Below are 15,660 nucleotides of genomic sequence, written 5' to 3' on the forward strand. Positions count from 1 at the left end.
ATATATACATGCATGTATAGGTACAGGACATCACCAACAGTAAACAACATGAAATATGAAAGCAAATGTGTTCAATATGCAAGTGAGAGAAGCAAATGGAAAACAGGACTCATACATACATCATCATCATCGTTTAACGTCCGCTTTCCATGCTAGCATGGGTTGGACGATTTGACTGAGGACTGGTGAAACCGGATGGCAACACCAGGCTCCAATCTAATTTGGCAGAGTTTCTACAGCTGGATGCCCTTCCTAACGCCAACCACTCAGAGAGTGTAGTGGGTGCTTTTACGTGTCACCCGCACGAAAACGGCCACGCTCGAAATGGTGTCTTTTATGTGCCACCCGCACAAGCCAGTCCAGGGGCACTGGCAACGATCTCACTCGAAATAAAAATAGATTTAAATATCTCATTTTTAAGTTGTTTCTCAGGTGTTGGTTTGATGGCCTAATAGTTAAAGGTGTTAGTAATTTAAGCAATAACCTTGTATGAAGATAGAGGTTTCAATCTCTATCTAGAAATATATTTTTTAATATTTTTGTATAAACGAAAAAAAATAAAAAAAGACTCGCACCCCCTTCTCTCATACATACACATATTGATACATGCATATATATACAAATATATATACATATATAGATACACATACACACACATATATTACATACACATATACACATACATATATTACATATTATATACACATACATACACAAACACACATATACATACATAAACATATAAATACATAAACAAATATATACAGGGGTTGGACAAAATAATGGAAACAGCTTAAAATTTCAAACAAATTTATTTTGATATGGGGTAGGACCGCCTTTGGCAGTAATTACAGCTTGAATTCTACGAGCTATGGACTCGTACAAAGTCTGAATTGTTTTCCAGTTAAGCACTGGAGTTGAAGTAATTGACTAGCTTCCTCTCCCTCAAAAATTTCAGGCCTTGTGCCTATAGTAGAAGGGATTATTATTATTATTATTATTATTATTATTATTATTATTATTATGCTACAGATGAGCTGGCAGAATCATTAGCATTCCGGGTGTGATGCTAAGTGGTATTTTATCTGTCATTACATTCTGAGTTCAAATTCTGCTGAAGTCAACTTTTTCTTTCATACTTTCGGGGTCAATAAATTAAGGACTAGTTGCATACTGGGGGTCGATCTAATTGACTGGCCTCCTCCCCACAAATTTCAGGCCTTATGCTATAGACTGAGTTTTCTATTTACTTTGAAATAACATCTATGGATTCCTAGCATGTCTTTTAAGTTCAGCGAGGCTGTAAAACAAACAATACCATTTTTTTCTTTTTCTTGTGCCAGAATCTAAAGAAAAGGTCACAAGTGAGTTGTGTCAGTTCATTTGGTCAGTTTCTTTGTTTTTGTTTTTTTTTAACGAGGGAAAGAAGAAAGATAGAAAATGTTCTTTTACTGCCTCTAAGTCTGGAAAAAGGGCAGTGCCCTTAATCTCTTTTTAGGGTCTCTGAGGATTGATGAGGAGGAGGGAGAAATGAATGTTCAAACTTGAAATCTGACCTGAATGCCTGCAACAGAACAGATTCTGCTGAAGGTCACCAACAGAGGATGAGGTGATGGCTGGAATTAAACTGACAAAGAAGCATCAAAGAATAAGAAAATGAGTAAGTGAAGACAAAGAAGACAACAGAAGAATGAAATTAATTGAATCAGCATTTTTAATTAAATATCTTGTTGGTGACGGTTGGGATAAATAATAACAATATTAACATCAATAACAAAAAAAAAAAAAACCAAAAAACTATTTTAGTGACATATCATACAGTAACAAAAATGAAATACAATACTGACAATTCAGACAAAAAAAAAATACATAAAAAATTACAAGAATATACAAAAAAAAATGTCCATAAATTAAAGGTAATTGCATTTATTTAGCTAAAGTTTGGAAGTTGAGAAGAAAAGATGGAGACAAAAGACAAAGATTTAACAGAGATAAATGATCAACAATATATTTACAATATTAGTTTTGAACAACTTCACCTCAAACGACTGGAATTTGATCACCACCCAGCATATAGAACAAAACCAAGAAAGCATAACTGGAGATTTCATGTATATATAATGTGTGTGTGTGTGTGTGTGTGTGTGCGTGCGTATATATATAGATACATATATATATACATATATTTATGCGTGTGTGTATATGTGTATGTGTTTTTATATATATACACGCATACACATGTATATATACGTGTGTGTGTGTATATATATATATATATATATATATATATATATTATACATAAAAAGTACATACACACACATGTATATATATATATATATATATTGCATACTTGCACATGATACATATCATGCATACACGTGTGCATATATAGAAATAAGCACACATATATACACATATATATGTACACACATTTTCTTCTTTATAAACACATGACAAATGTCTTTTAGAAAAAAAAAAAAAGAGCACAATAATACTATAGAAGAATTTGTAAAACAGTTAAGCTGCAGACGGAAATTAAAGCTAAAAGGTTTCAATTCCCACCAAGATTAATACCAAGAATTTGTATTTTTCATTATAGTGTATGTGTGTGTGTGTGTGTGTGTGTGTGTCAGGGTCGGGTTTCTTTCCTGCACCTTATTATTTTTTTAAATTCATTCCTTGGCTTTTTGTCTTGATTTCTTGTTTTTTTTTCTGTTTGTTATAAATTAAAATCTATATTATGGTTTTAATTAATCTCAGAGAAGCAGTCCATGGTTAAAATTTAGATGCTCTTTGAAGTAATGAAGATAATCAAAGAAAGCAACAATTGAATTAATCAAAATTTACAAACTAGATTGGAATGCAGTTGTCAGGTTCACAAAGGATAGTCAATTCAACGGCAGAGAAGTCACACTCATTATTAGGTAGTAAGAATTGAACCAGGATATACACATATGTAGAAAATATAAAATGAAAATACTCATAATGTATATGCATGTATCTACACACACACACACAAACCATCATGTGTATGCTTTTATATATATGTGTGTGTGTGTATATATATATATAAACATACATATGTACATGTATGTGTGCATGTATGTATACACACATACATATATGCACACACACATATACTATGTGTGCTTTCATGAGCACTATTTATATGTATGTATGTATCAACATATTACATGAAAATCTATCTGTATACTATAAACACATATATGTATGCATATCTAGACATACATGCAAATACATAATTACAGAATCACACATCTATATACATTCAGACACACTCATATATGCACATGTATAATTTGAATATATATATATATATATATATATATATATATATATATATATATGTATGTATGTATATGTTTATGTTACATTTGAGTACTAATTGTGTGTGTACGAACACTGTGTATATGTCTGTATGTGTATTACTACAAACATATGTATGTATAGACATGCATGCATGTTCTTATTCACTCAATTACATATTTATATAGACACACATTATATATATATATATATATAAACATATGTATACATATATATATATAAACATATGTATACATATATACACACACAAACAAAATATGCATATATACACACATGTATAAATATATACAGATGTTCAATATAATACATATATATACATACATGATTTATTTTCAAGGATCTATATATATATAAATACACATGCACACACAAAGATATAATATACATATATACATACTATAACTTCTAAATATACATACATATATGTACACACATACTCTATAAACACACATACATACATACATACATTTATATATACATGCATATATAAGTTACAACCTCAGTGTATAATATCTGGTCTTTTTTAAATAGTTGTGTAAACTACAAAACAATAGTTTTTTTTTTAATTATAAATATTTCATTGGAAACAAAATGTTTTAAATTAAAAGAAAAATGAAATAAAATAAAAATAAAATTAAGAAAAAAAAAATGGAGGTACAAATATTTTCTAAAATGTTTTAATTGAATTTTAATTAAATTCTTTTAATTTTTTTTAATCATTTTTGTATTTCTGGTTTGTTTGTCCAATTAAAGGATTTAACATAGCTCCTCTGGAGAGCTTTTTTTTTTAGAGAGAGAAATAGAGAGAGAGGGGGGTATGAAGAAATGAGAGAAAAAGAAAACAGAGAAAATAGGGACAAGAAAGAGAGAAATAGAGAAAGGAAGGAAGGAAGGAAAAATATTTTCGCTTCTTTTTTTTTTTTTATTCTTTTACACAGATGAAAATTTTGGTGAAGCTGCAAGTTTTAGATTTGGCTCCAAATACAGTGGAGGCTGGCATGCAGCTCCAATTTCCAGGAAGTTGCATGGCATAAACGTATATTTTCTTTGTTTTGTTTTTTTTTTTCAAGTTTTTATATAATTTTTAAACTGACATCCAAGAACCATGTTTGGGTAGAATCGTTCTGGTTTTTATTTATTTTTTTAATACTTTTGGGGGGAGGGAGGGAGGGAAGGGTGAAGTTATTTGTTTATGTTGTATATTTGTTTTTAGATATATATTTTTGGGTGTTTTTGTGAGTTTTTGTTTATATAGAATCATTCATGCTCCCCTACAACCACCATAACTTGCCATACCCCCTGCTCACAGCGCCTTCTCCCCAGTCCTCCGCCTTCATCAAGATTTTGTTTACCATTTAAACTTTCAATTTTGTATAACAATACTAAAATATTAATAATAATAATATCCTTTCTACTTTAGACACAAGGCCTGATGAGGCTAGTTGATAACATCACCCACAGTGTATAACTGGTACTTATTGACCCCGAAAGGTTGAAAGGCAAAGTAAAGCTCTCCAAGAAATGTTGCTAGGCATTTTGTCCAGCATGGTAACAATTCTTCCAGCTCAACATCTTGATGAAAATAATAATAATAATAATGACAATAATAATAATTTTGGCATGAGGCCAGCTATTTTGCAGGGAGGGGACAAGTTGATTACACCAACCCCAGCACTTGACTAGTATTTTATTTTATCCACCCCAAAAAGATAAAAGGCAAAGTGAACCCAGCAGAATTTGAACTCAGAATGTAATGAGTTGAAGAAACACCACAAAGTATTTTTCCTGATGCTCTAACAATTCTGCCAGCTTGCTGCTTTAATAATACTAATAACATTATTAGCAACAACAACAACAGTTTCTCACTTAGGCCAGCAATTTTGTGAGGAGAGGGATAATCGATACCATCAACCCCAGAAGGATGAAAGACAAAGTTAACTTCAGCGGGATTTGAACTCAGAACCTAAGCAGTCAGAAAAATATTACAAAGTACTGTTTCTTCAATGCTCTGGATATTCTGCTATAGCTCACCATTTTAATAACAATAACAATAATAATCCTTTCTACTAAAGGTACAAGGCCTGAAATTTTGGGAGTAGGGACCAGTCAATTACATTGATCCTAGTGCTCAACTGGTACTTAATTCACTGACCCTGAAAAGATGAAAGGCAAAGTCTTCAATAGTAATAACAACAATAATTTCTTTAAGAATCTGGGAATCATTTCCCACTCTGCAATAACAGAAGACAATGGGTGTAAATAAATGTTTTTTTTGTTGTTGTTCAGTGTTTGTTTTTTGGAAGGGGAAAATGAGTGGTGGTGGTGTTGGTGGTGTTGTTTTTGTTTTTATTTTGTTTATGTTCAAGTTTATATCTAAGTGGTCTGTTGTTCCTTTGGGTAGAAAACTGAGCAAGAAGAGAAGAGATGGTGGTGGTGGTGGGGCAATGGGACATAGTGGCATTGTGGCTTTGCCTAGTTTACAAGAATTAAAAACCAAATTGCATCTCTGCAAGTTGTTCAAATTTCAACCCCTTTCTTTCTTCCCCAACATTGTTTTATTTTATATATATATATATATATATATATATATATGTTCTGTTAGTCGACTTGGAATGAGTCGAATGATAAATCAGCCAGACCAATTGTGAACGATATCGTCTTTGTCTGGAAGTTTCCGGATTTTCATAGAGCCGTCCACACCGCAGGATAGAAGATGGTTCTGTGGTATGACTGTCACTTGCGTGACCCCAGATGTTGAGCCGACATTACGGAAAAACGTTGTCTTGCTGTGTTCACCGACAAATGAACACACAAGTTGGTGAACGTCCAAACTCCAGATCTGAATTAAACAAAAAGAAAAATAACGATAATAATAATCCTTTCTACTAAAGGCACAAGGCTTGAAATTCTGGGGGAGGAGGCTAGTCAATTAGATCAACTCCAGTTCATAACTGGTACTTATTTTATTGACCTCAAAAGGATGAAAGGCAAAATCCACCTTAGTGGAATTTGAACTCAGAATGTAGATGGATGAAGTGCCGCTAAGCATTTTGTCCAGTGTGCTACTGATTCTGCCAGCTCATCACCTTGATAATAATTATAATAATGCTTTCTTTATTAGCCACAAAGGCTGCAAAAATCATTTAGGACAATATAAAGACAAAGGATAATAAGGATTTACATAAACGTGTAAACAATAAAAGAAATAATAATTAACAACAAAATTCCTGATTAGGGGGGAATCGCCACCCAAAGGCAACCCAAGGAACCTCTCAGATCCTGAGCCATCCTATTTACCAGGAGACCCGTGGAAAGTGTTCTTCTCAGCCTACAAGCACCAGCTTTAGAGTAGGTCAGCTCATGTAAGCCATCCTTGTCACATTTGCCTGTCTTTCAACAAATCTACTGGATGGCAGCACCTCCCTTTTAATCCTCACCTTCATTTTCAAATGGAATTCTAAAAAAGTCTCAGCCAAAGAGGAAGTGTTTGTCATCAATCCTTCCAGTCTTGCCCTCCACACAACCTCTTTTGCCATGACCACCAGCCAGAGACGAAAAGTGCTTGTCGTTCTTGCCCAAAGGAAGGCATGTGGAGTGATCTTCACAATAAAACAACGGTTTCAAAGTTTGGAATAAACCAATAATTTTCAGGGAGGGCTAAGTCGATAACATCAACTCCAGAGCTCAACTGGTATTTATTTTGACTCTCAAAAAAAATAAATGAAAGGTAAAGTTGACCTTAGAAGAATTTGAAAGAAGAGCATAAAGAGCCGGAGATCTTTTTCCAGTACGTTACCAATTCTGCCAACTCATTGCATTCTTAATAATAATCCTTTCTACTAAAGGTACAAGGCCTGAAATTTTGCGGGAGGGGACTAGTCAATTACATTGATCCCAGTGTTTCATTGGTATTTATTTTATCGAGCTCAAAAGGATGAAAGGCAAAGTTGACCTCAACAGAATTTGAACTCAGAACGTAAAGACAGATGAAATACCGCTAAGTATTTGGCCTAACAGCCTAGTGATTCAGCCAGCTCACTGCCTTAATAATAATAATAATGGTTTCTTGTTTAGGTACAAGGCCAGTAATTTTGAGGAGAGGGTATAGTCAATTCTATCAAACCCCAGTACTTAATTGGTACTTTATTTTATTGATCCTGAAAGGATGAGGGCAAAGTTGGTCTTAGAGTGTTTCTGAATTCAGAACATAAATATTTTGAACAAATATCAGAAGCTGTTTTGTCTGGTTCTCTATCTCAGGATCTTCTGTACAAGGACATGCAAATGAATATGTGCATGTTTCCATCAACCAAATCTCCTTATAAGACTTTGGATAACGCAGGGTTATAAGAGAAAATACTTGCCTAAGTTGCCACTGAACCCAAAGCCATGTAGTTGTTAAGCAAGCTTGTTCACCACACAGCCATGTCTGCACCCACAATATGATATAATATATGTACATATGTCATACCTTGATGTCTCCTTCAGCAGAACCTGTCACAAAGAACCTCTCTTCTGGATCCAGGGCCAGACTTTTGATTGGGGATTCATGGGCTTGGAAGGTGTGTCGCATTAATCTCTGTCTCATATCGAATAAACCTGAGAGTGGTTAAGAAAAAGCAATACAAAAAGCAAGAAAGAAACATACAGATGCACATCCATCATCATCATTGTTTAATGTCAGTGTTCCATGATAGCAGGGGTTGGACGGTTTTGACGGGATCCAATTACCTTAAGGGTTATGTTGATCTCCTGTGTGCACATTGGGGAGGTTTCTATGGCAGGAGACCCTTCCTAATGCCAATGAATGTACTGGGTACATTTTTCATTGCACTAACACTAATTTTTAACAAAAGTACAGGGCCAGAAATTAGGGAGAGGGTGATAGCTGATTTAACCCTTTAGTGTTCGCATTATTCTGCCAAAATTGATGCTTTTTTATCCACATTGTTTTGAACTAATCATGCATTATCTTGTAGCTATGAGATTTTGATGAGGTAGCTGCTACTTTTTAAAACAATATTGTAGGGTTGGTGTGAGAGACCAGACCTGGTCAGTTCTAACATAAAACAGACAGAATACTTTTGGCCGGATATGGCCGGTTTAAATGTTAAAGGGTTAAATTGAATTACTGTATTTGAGTGGTACCTGATTTTATTGATCTTAGAAGGACAAAAGACATAACTGACTTTAGCAGTTTAACTTCTTTTTGTGGTTTAATGTGGAGTTTCTGCATACCATCAAAACCCAACATTTCAGCAAATATCAGGAATGGTCGGTTTGAATACCAGAATATCTCTGATAAACAGTCATTGAAGAAATGGTCTTACATGGAGGCATACACACAACAGCAACAACAACACCCTCTGAAAAGATGTAAGATGTGATGATGTAAAATTTCAGGATGGAATTTACAAAAGCCAAAAAGGATACAAATTTCTCCCTTTCTGCCGCCACTGATAATGAGTTGATGCTGTGGAGCATAGACAATTGCTGGGCTTCCGTGTTCATGACAGGTAAATGCTGGAAAATAGTAAATAATTTCGATAATTAGATAGAGGCATGCCTTCAGTCAACAGTATCGACAGTTGTGGGGAGGGGGTCCTTCGGTCAATGCTGTCAACAGTTAGAGGGATTTCATCAGTCAATAGTGTCGACAATAACTTGGAGGATTCTTTCAGTCAATAGTATTAACAAGGATTCCACCAGGCAATATAAGAAACACACAAGAATATATGTAAAATACACGAGTCTTAATGTGGTAGCTTGAGCTGATGGTCCCGTTTTGGAAGAAAGCCATATTATATAATTCAAGACCATGATGTCTGAAATAAAATATTAAGATGGGATAGTCATAGCTGAAATCCTTTAACACACATCAGTAGGTCTGAAAAAAGGCTGAGTTGAGTGGATAAACTACAACAACAGGAAGGACATATTGGATAAGGTTACCTCAGATTATACCTGTTACATGCATTATGAGCATGACAAATATACATGTTCCAGTTACTACAACCACAATCCTCAATACACTGTCTATTGCTTGTGTTTACATGACTGAGCTGCAAGGCAGTGCATATAATTTATATGGCTTATGTACTTGCAACCATCAACATGGAACCAGTGAACAGAAAAAATACAAAGGCTCCTGATATTGAGAAACAATACAGAAGAATGCATTTAAAAAAAAAATGAAAAACGGTAGAGACAGTCAAGAAAATATGTGATGGTGCCGCTAATGAATCAGCTTTCATTCTACTTACAAAGTGTGTGGAGAGGATTTATTTATCACTGTCTTTTTGGAACCAAACATCATAAAAAACAAGGATACATATACAACTTTACTAATACCAGTAATTTCAGAGGGTAACGATAACAAAGAAAAAAAAAAAAGGAAAAAAATAAGACAAAATAAAAAAGAAAAAAATTAAAGAATAACAACAGAGAGGAGGAGGTGATAAAGAAGGTGAAACTGGTGAATCTTAGTGATACAAAGAAGGAGGAAGAGGAGGAGATGATTGATAAAGCAGGTGGTACTGACGATGGACAAGGGCACTTCGTGTTGGTAGCAAGGTGTCCCAAAGACAAACATTTTTACTCTCTGAAGAATGGCCAGCTGTTGCAATAAGACTGCAGGAACCAACAAAGGTAAAATCACTGGTTGTTTTGTTATGACATTGTAAACTCTGGAAATGAAAAACAAAAGAGACAATAATAATGGTGGTTTCAAATTTTGGCATAGGGTCAGCAGTTTTTGAGGGGAGGGGAGCTAAATCAATTACATCGACCCCAGTATTTGACTGGTACATATTTTATTGACCCTGGAAGGATGAAACGCAGAGTTGACCCCAGTAGAATAATAACAATAATTTCAAATTTTGGCACAGGGCCAGTTATTTTGAAGGAATAGGTTAGTTGACATCATTGACCCCACCCCCTACTTTATTCTATTGAGCCTGGAGAGATGAAAAGCAAAGTTAACAATGGTAGTATTTGAACCCAGAACATAGAAAGTCAGATGAAATACCAAAAAACTTTTCCAATGGTTTTAGAAGCAGGAGTTAAAATATGAAGTAATACAGGAAAGAAGATTAAGGTTGACATACTTTTTAGTTAATTAATTGATTAATTAATAAATATCATACCATAATTGGTTTATTGAAATTGCTTCCAATACCAACTTGCCAGAGGCACACTGATCCCTCAGCGTCGCTGACACAACACTGAAACGATAAGAGAATAAAAGTAAATCCTTCAATGAAATACGACACTATGTTTTTTTTCTGATGATAAATGGAGAAATGTCTGGTCCAATTTGAACTCGTAACCTTTCCATCTGAAATACTTCTGGGAAACAGAACAACAAAACAAAGAAACAATACAACAATGAGCAGAGAGGGAAAACAATCAAATTTGAAATCAATAATTGACACACACACACACACACATATATACAGAGAGCATAGAAACATATACACATGCACACAGATGAATGGAGACAGAGACATACAGATACATATAGAGAGGCATATACATACACACACAGATACATACATATATATATATATATATATATATATATATATATATATATATCAAGACACACACAATCACATACAGAAACACAAACATATATACAGACGGGAACACAGACACATTGAACACAAACACTTACATATACATATACATGCACACGTACACAAAGATATGTAGATACAGATATATAGATATATATATATATATATATAAACAGGCACAGAGGCACAATACACACACAAACATCATCATCATTTGCCGTCCACCTTCCATGCTGGCATGTATACACAAAATCCAACACTAGAGGCACTAAGATACACACTAATATTCCAGATATGCACACATACACAGATATGCATATACAGACACATCAACACAGACCCACAAATCAACACAAACCCACAAAACAACACAAACATACACATAAACAGACATACAAACACACATATGCACAAACATACATGAGCACACACAAACACACACAAAGTTTCTTTTCAATATTTCCCATTACTCAACCAATAAAACCAGAAAAGACAACCAGTGTGTTTTTTTTTTTTTATAGATTATCAATGTCAGATTGTAGTATGTTGAACATCAAACAGAGTTGTGTGAAACAGAGAGAGAGAGAAAGAGAGAAAGCTAAGAGCAAGTGAAACAACATCTTGGATATTTCAATCTTGTGTATAAGCATGATGGATAGGTTTGCATTAATGTATATATGCAGCCTTTGAGGATTGTGGGTGATCAGTTAATAACAGTGTGTCAGATTGTCTGCTTCAATGTTCCCTGTTTGTGGGGAAAATTAATATTTCTTGTGTGAGGGAGGGACCAAGTCGATTAAATCAACCCACGCTCAACTGGTACTTATTTCATTGACCCCAAAAGGAAGAAAGCCAAAGTCAACCTTGGTGGAATTTGTACTCAGAATGTAAAGATGGATGAAATGCCGTCAAGCATTCCCCCTGTTGTAACGTTTCTGCTAACTTGCTGCCTTAATAATCATAAGAATAATAAATGCCCTGATGCAATATCAGGCAGTGGCTCTCATACCTTCTGGTTTGCGAGCAGGTGCAATATTAAGGATGAACCAAGCATATCAAAGACATTGTCAACAACTTTCCCCTCAATCGTTAAATATTGATTGTTCAATGTCTGCTTATCGATTCTCGAATGGGTTGGGCAAGGTTTATTTGAAGCAATGTTTTATGGCTGGATGCCCTGCCTGTCACCAACCCTTACTTGAGGGATACATTTTATTTCACTGGTCTTTGAAAGAGCAGCAAAACCTCTTGCATGTCAACAAAGTATGTAAACATAATGCTTTCACTCAAATTGCAGCAGAATCAAGAGAGATGGTAACTATGAAGAAAGTAGTTTGAAAGTGATTCTTACCTTATTACCTTGGGCATTGAACAGGGTACGGGTGACCTTTGAGAAACAGCCAGGCTGTCGTAGCAGAGACAATGGCTGGTGATGGCCCCACTCCCACATGCGGACACTGCCATCAGTGCTCCCGGTCAGATCTGTATGAACATGTTCAGTGAAACAACAATAAATAATAGACAATACAATAATCTTGTGTTTACAACAAGCATTTCAAAAGCCACATATTTCATTGTGTGTGAGTGTGTGTGTGTGTACACACATAAGAAAATGAGATGACAAAGGAATAAGAGATTATCTTATGAACTTCAGTAGCTCACAACTGTTTCTGTTATCAAATACAGTGGACTCGTAGTTGAGTTCAGTTCTACACAAGGCCATTTGTTTCACAATATCTAAGTGAAATATATATATATATATATAAAATATCAACATATTCGTTTTAACATCCACTTTTTCAATGCTCACATGGATTGGAAGGAATTCATGAAGCCAGATCTTCTACAGCTAAATGCCCTTCTTGCCTCATCTGTTTCCATGAAAAGTAATATCTCTCCATGGCCTGACATGTTTTCAAGGAAGACTGGAAACAAAGGACAACACTTGTATGATGATGACATTCATTCATTTTTGATAATACAATACCACTGCACCTCTATGCATTGCTTTCCTTATCTCACTACGAATACAGAAATACAAAGTATGAAGAGTAGATTGATTGCCAACTTTTACAAGACACAAAAAAAAAGTTCAGGGTCAAACCAACTTGTCAAGCAGAAACAAGGCTACTTAAAAACTAACTTCTCAAAGCATCCTTTGTTTTCTAAAACCAATTTTAGTAGTCAAACTTTAAAGTAAACAGTTGCTATTTATATCTGTCACTATCACCATTGTTTTAAAGTCTACTTTCCCATTGCTTACATGGCTTCAATGGAATGCGTTGATTCAGATTTTCTACAGCAGGATGTCCTTCCTACTGCCAACCCTCACTTGTTTCCAGGCACAATAATATTTCTCATGGCCAGCCATGTTTTTCATGGAAGATTGGAAATGAGCAACCTCACTTATATGATGGTGATAACCATTTACAACCACCACAAGGTCAAGACAATGTTCCTAGACTAACATAGCCTTATCTTCTGGATGAAGTCATGTTGGTGTGTGTTGCTGGCTTTGTATTACTTGGTATGTCTAATGCAGTGTAGTGTAGACAATGCCACTAGAATTTGAATTTTAACAAGGACAAAAGGAATAGAAGTTAATTGTACACCTGTTATCATTGGATCGATCTGAACATGAAATACTACCCAATTTGATTATCATATTACTAGAGTGTGTATGTGTGTGTGTGTGTGTGTGTGTGCATATATTTGTGAGCTACAAATAGTAAACAGTAACAAAAATCAGAAATGATTGACTTACAGTGAGGTAGATGGGGGTGAGCTCCAATTCTTCTGACACCAGTGACATTTCTCTGAATTATCTGATGAGTCAGAGAGAGTGAGAGAGTGAGAAAGAGAGTGAGAAGAAAAAGGAAACATTTCATTAAAATCACTTTCACTGAATTATCAACATGCAAATACAACATGGGTTTCTAATTAGCATACTATTACAGATGAAATATATTGTAAAATAGAGCAATTTATAAAAAAAAAAAAAAAGAACAATGAAAATTATTGAGATTGAAAAAAAAATATATAAAAGAGCACTCATACAAAATGGCTGACATTGTGTTTTGTTGGAACTTCTTTTTTTTTTTTTTTTTTTTTTAAAAAAGAATTTTAAAATGTCTAGAAATTAGAAAAGAGAGAAAAAATGGCATATGACCATGACATTTAATTATTCTACTGTAAATTGAAATGGAAATGAAATTCATGGATTTTTTTTAATTGTGAGAAAAAATAAAATAACAAAGAAAAAGCTAAGAAGATAAAACTAAGAGAATGTCTGTCAGAAAAACTAAGACTACCAAAACTACTTTGGTTTTAGATGAACAACTGACAAATGTGATGACAGAAATGAGATGCAAAGTTAAAAGAAAACAACAAAAACTATTTGGAATGACCAAACAAAAACAACAAAAATATTGGTGAAACTATAAAGAAATCATTCAGAAAAGAAACTCTAAACTCTAAACCATGAATTGTTACTGAAATACCACAACAATTTTGGAGACCATGACAAAAAAATCTCAGGTGTAGCTCTTCTGATGACAACTCTGGGACTATTAACATGGGATGATCCTGGCCTCATCAAGCAACAGTGTGAAGCAAGAAGTAAACAGTAGTTCATATTGATAGTATGATATCTCACTGTATTATCTGGTTAACTATACAAGTGACTCCCACAGGACTTATTTTGACAGATATTTCAAGTGTCACAGCAACTATTCTTCACAGTCTAGTTGTTTTCCTTGTCTTCAAATGTTAACCCTTAAATATTCAGATTTGTCAAATGTAATGTCCATTTATTCACATTAATTTTAATCATGCATTATCTTGTAGCTTTTAGATTTCAATGATGTAACTGTTTATTTTTAGAATGACAATGTAGGGTAGGTGTGAGAGGCTGGAGCTGGCCAGTCTGAACATAAAACTGGTAGAATATTTGGGTTGAATATGGTTAGTTTAAATGCTGAAGACTTAATTGTACAGGTGACCATGTTATTGTCAACTAGAATGGCTAATCTCTCTGTTGGGTCTACTTGAGGTAAATACATTCTCCCATTCATTCTCGTCTTTCAACAACTTCTCATAATAGCAATTCCATGCCTCTTTCTTTTTGGCATCATTAAGAACAAGTGTAATGCTATCATTCTGTACACACTTCTCCCCAGCAATACCTCCATTCTACTACATTACTTTGCAATCTTGGAATGCTTCACATTGTTGAATATGTGAAAACCTCTTCTTCCTTTGTCAAGTGCACTTGACATCCAACTTGTCTTCTAGTTACTTCATACTCTTCTTTGCTACTCTTTCCTCTTTCTTTCACCTGTCTAAGCCTGTTTCTCAGCATTTATAACTTATCTACAGTATTATAATACTACCATGTCTGTTTGGCTGGAACTTCACACTTTCCAAGAGTCATTCTGTGGCTCTCAGTAGGTTTTCTTATAATCTTATGTGGGTGTATGTATACATACATATATAAATACACATCTATCTGTGTGTCTCTCTGTCTGTCTATTTATCTAGGATAAATATTAGAAGTTTACACACACACACACACACACACATGCACATACACACACACACATGCACATACACACACACACACATGCACATACACATGCACATACACACACACACACACACACACACACACACACATGTATGTATGAATGTACATACACATGAATATAATCATAAATATATAGAGCTTAGCATGAG

The 15,660-nt window shown here is 34.4% G+C and overlaps 1 protein-coding gene across 3 annotated transcripts in view; it reads right to left on the reverse strand.

The window, feature by feature from the left end:
- Window positions 1-5,826: 5,826 nt before the first annotated feature.
- The window catches only part of LOC106878469 (dmX-like protein 2), a 109,301-nt gene continuing 99,467 nt past the window's right edge, over window positions 5,827-15,660 (reverse strand). For all 3 annotated transcript variants that reach the window (XM_089364426.1, XM_089364427.1, XM_089364425.1), the window contains 7 exons: window positions 13,691-13,751; window positions 12,278-12,408; window positions 10,495-10,572; window positions 9,891-10,035; window positions 8,783-8,872; window positions 7,821-7,948; window positions 5,827-6,188 (listed from right to left, as the gene is read on the reverse strand). In XM_089364426.1, coding sequence (XP_089220552.1) covers window positions 5,979-6,188; window positions 7,821-7,948; window positions 8,783-8,872; window positions 9,891-10,035; window positions 10,495-10,572; window positions 12,278-12,408; window positions 13,691-13,751 — 843 coding nt within the window. In that variant the 3' untranslated portion in view covers window positions 5,827-5,978. The remainder of the gene's footprint in view (window positions 6,189-7,820; window positions 7,949-8,782; window positions 8,873-9,890; window positions 10,036-10,494; window positions 10,573-12,277; window positions 12,409-13,690; window positions 13,752-15,660) is intronic.

The sequence above is a fragment of the Octopus bimaculoides genome, chromosome 16, assembly GCF_046866305.1.
Source record: "Octopus bimaculoides isolate indiv1 chromosome 16, ASM4686630v1, whole genome shotgun sequence".
In the NCBI taxonomy this organism is placed as follows: domain Eukaryota; kingdom Metazoa; phylum Mollusca; class Cephalopoda; order Octopoda; family Octopodidae; genus Octopus; species Octopus bimaculoides.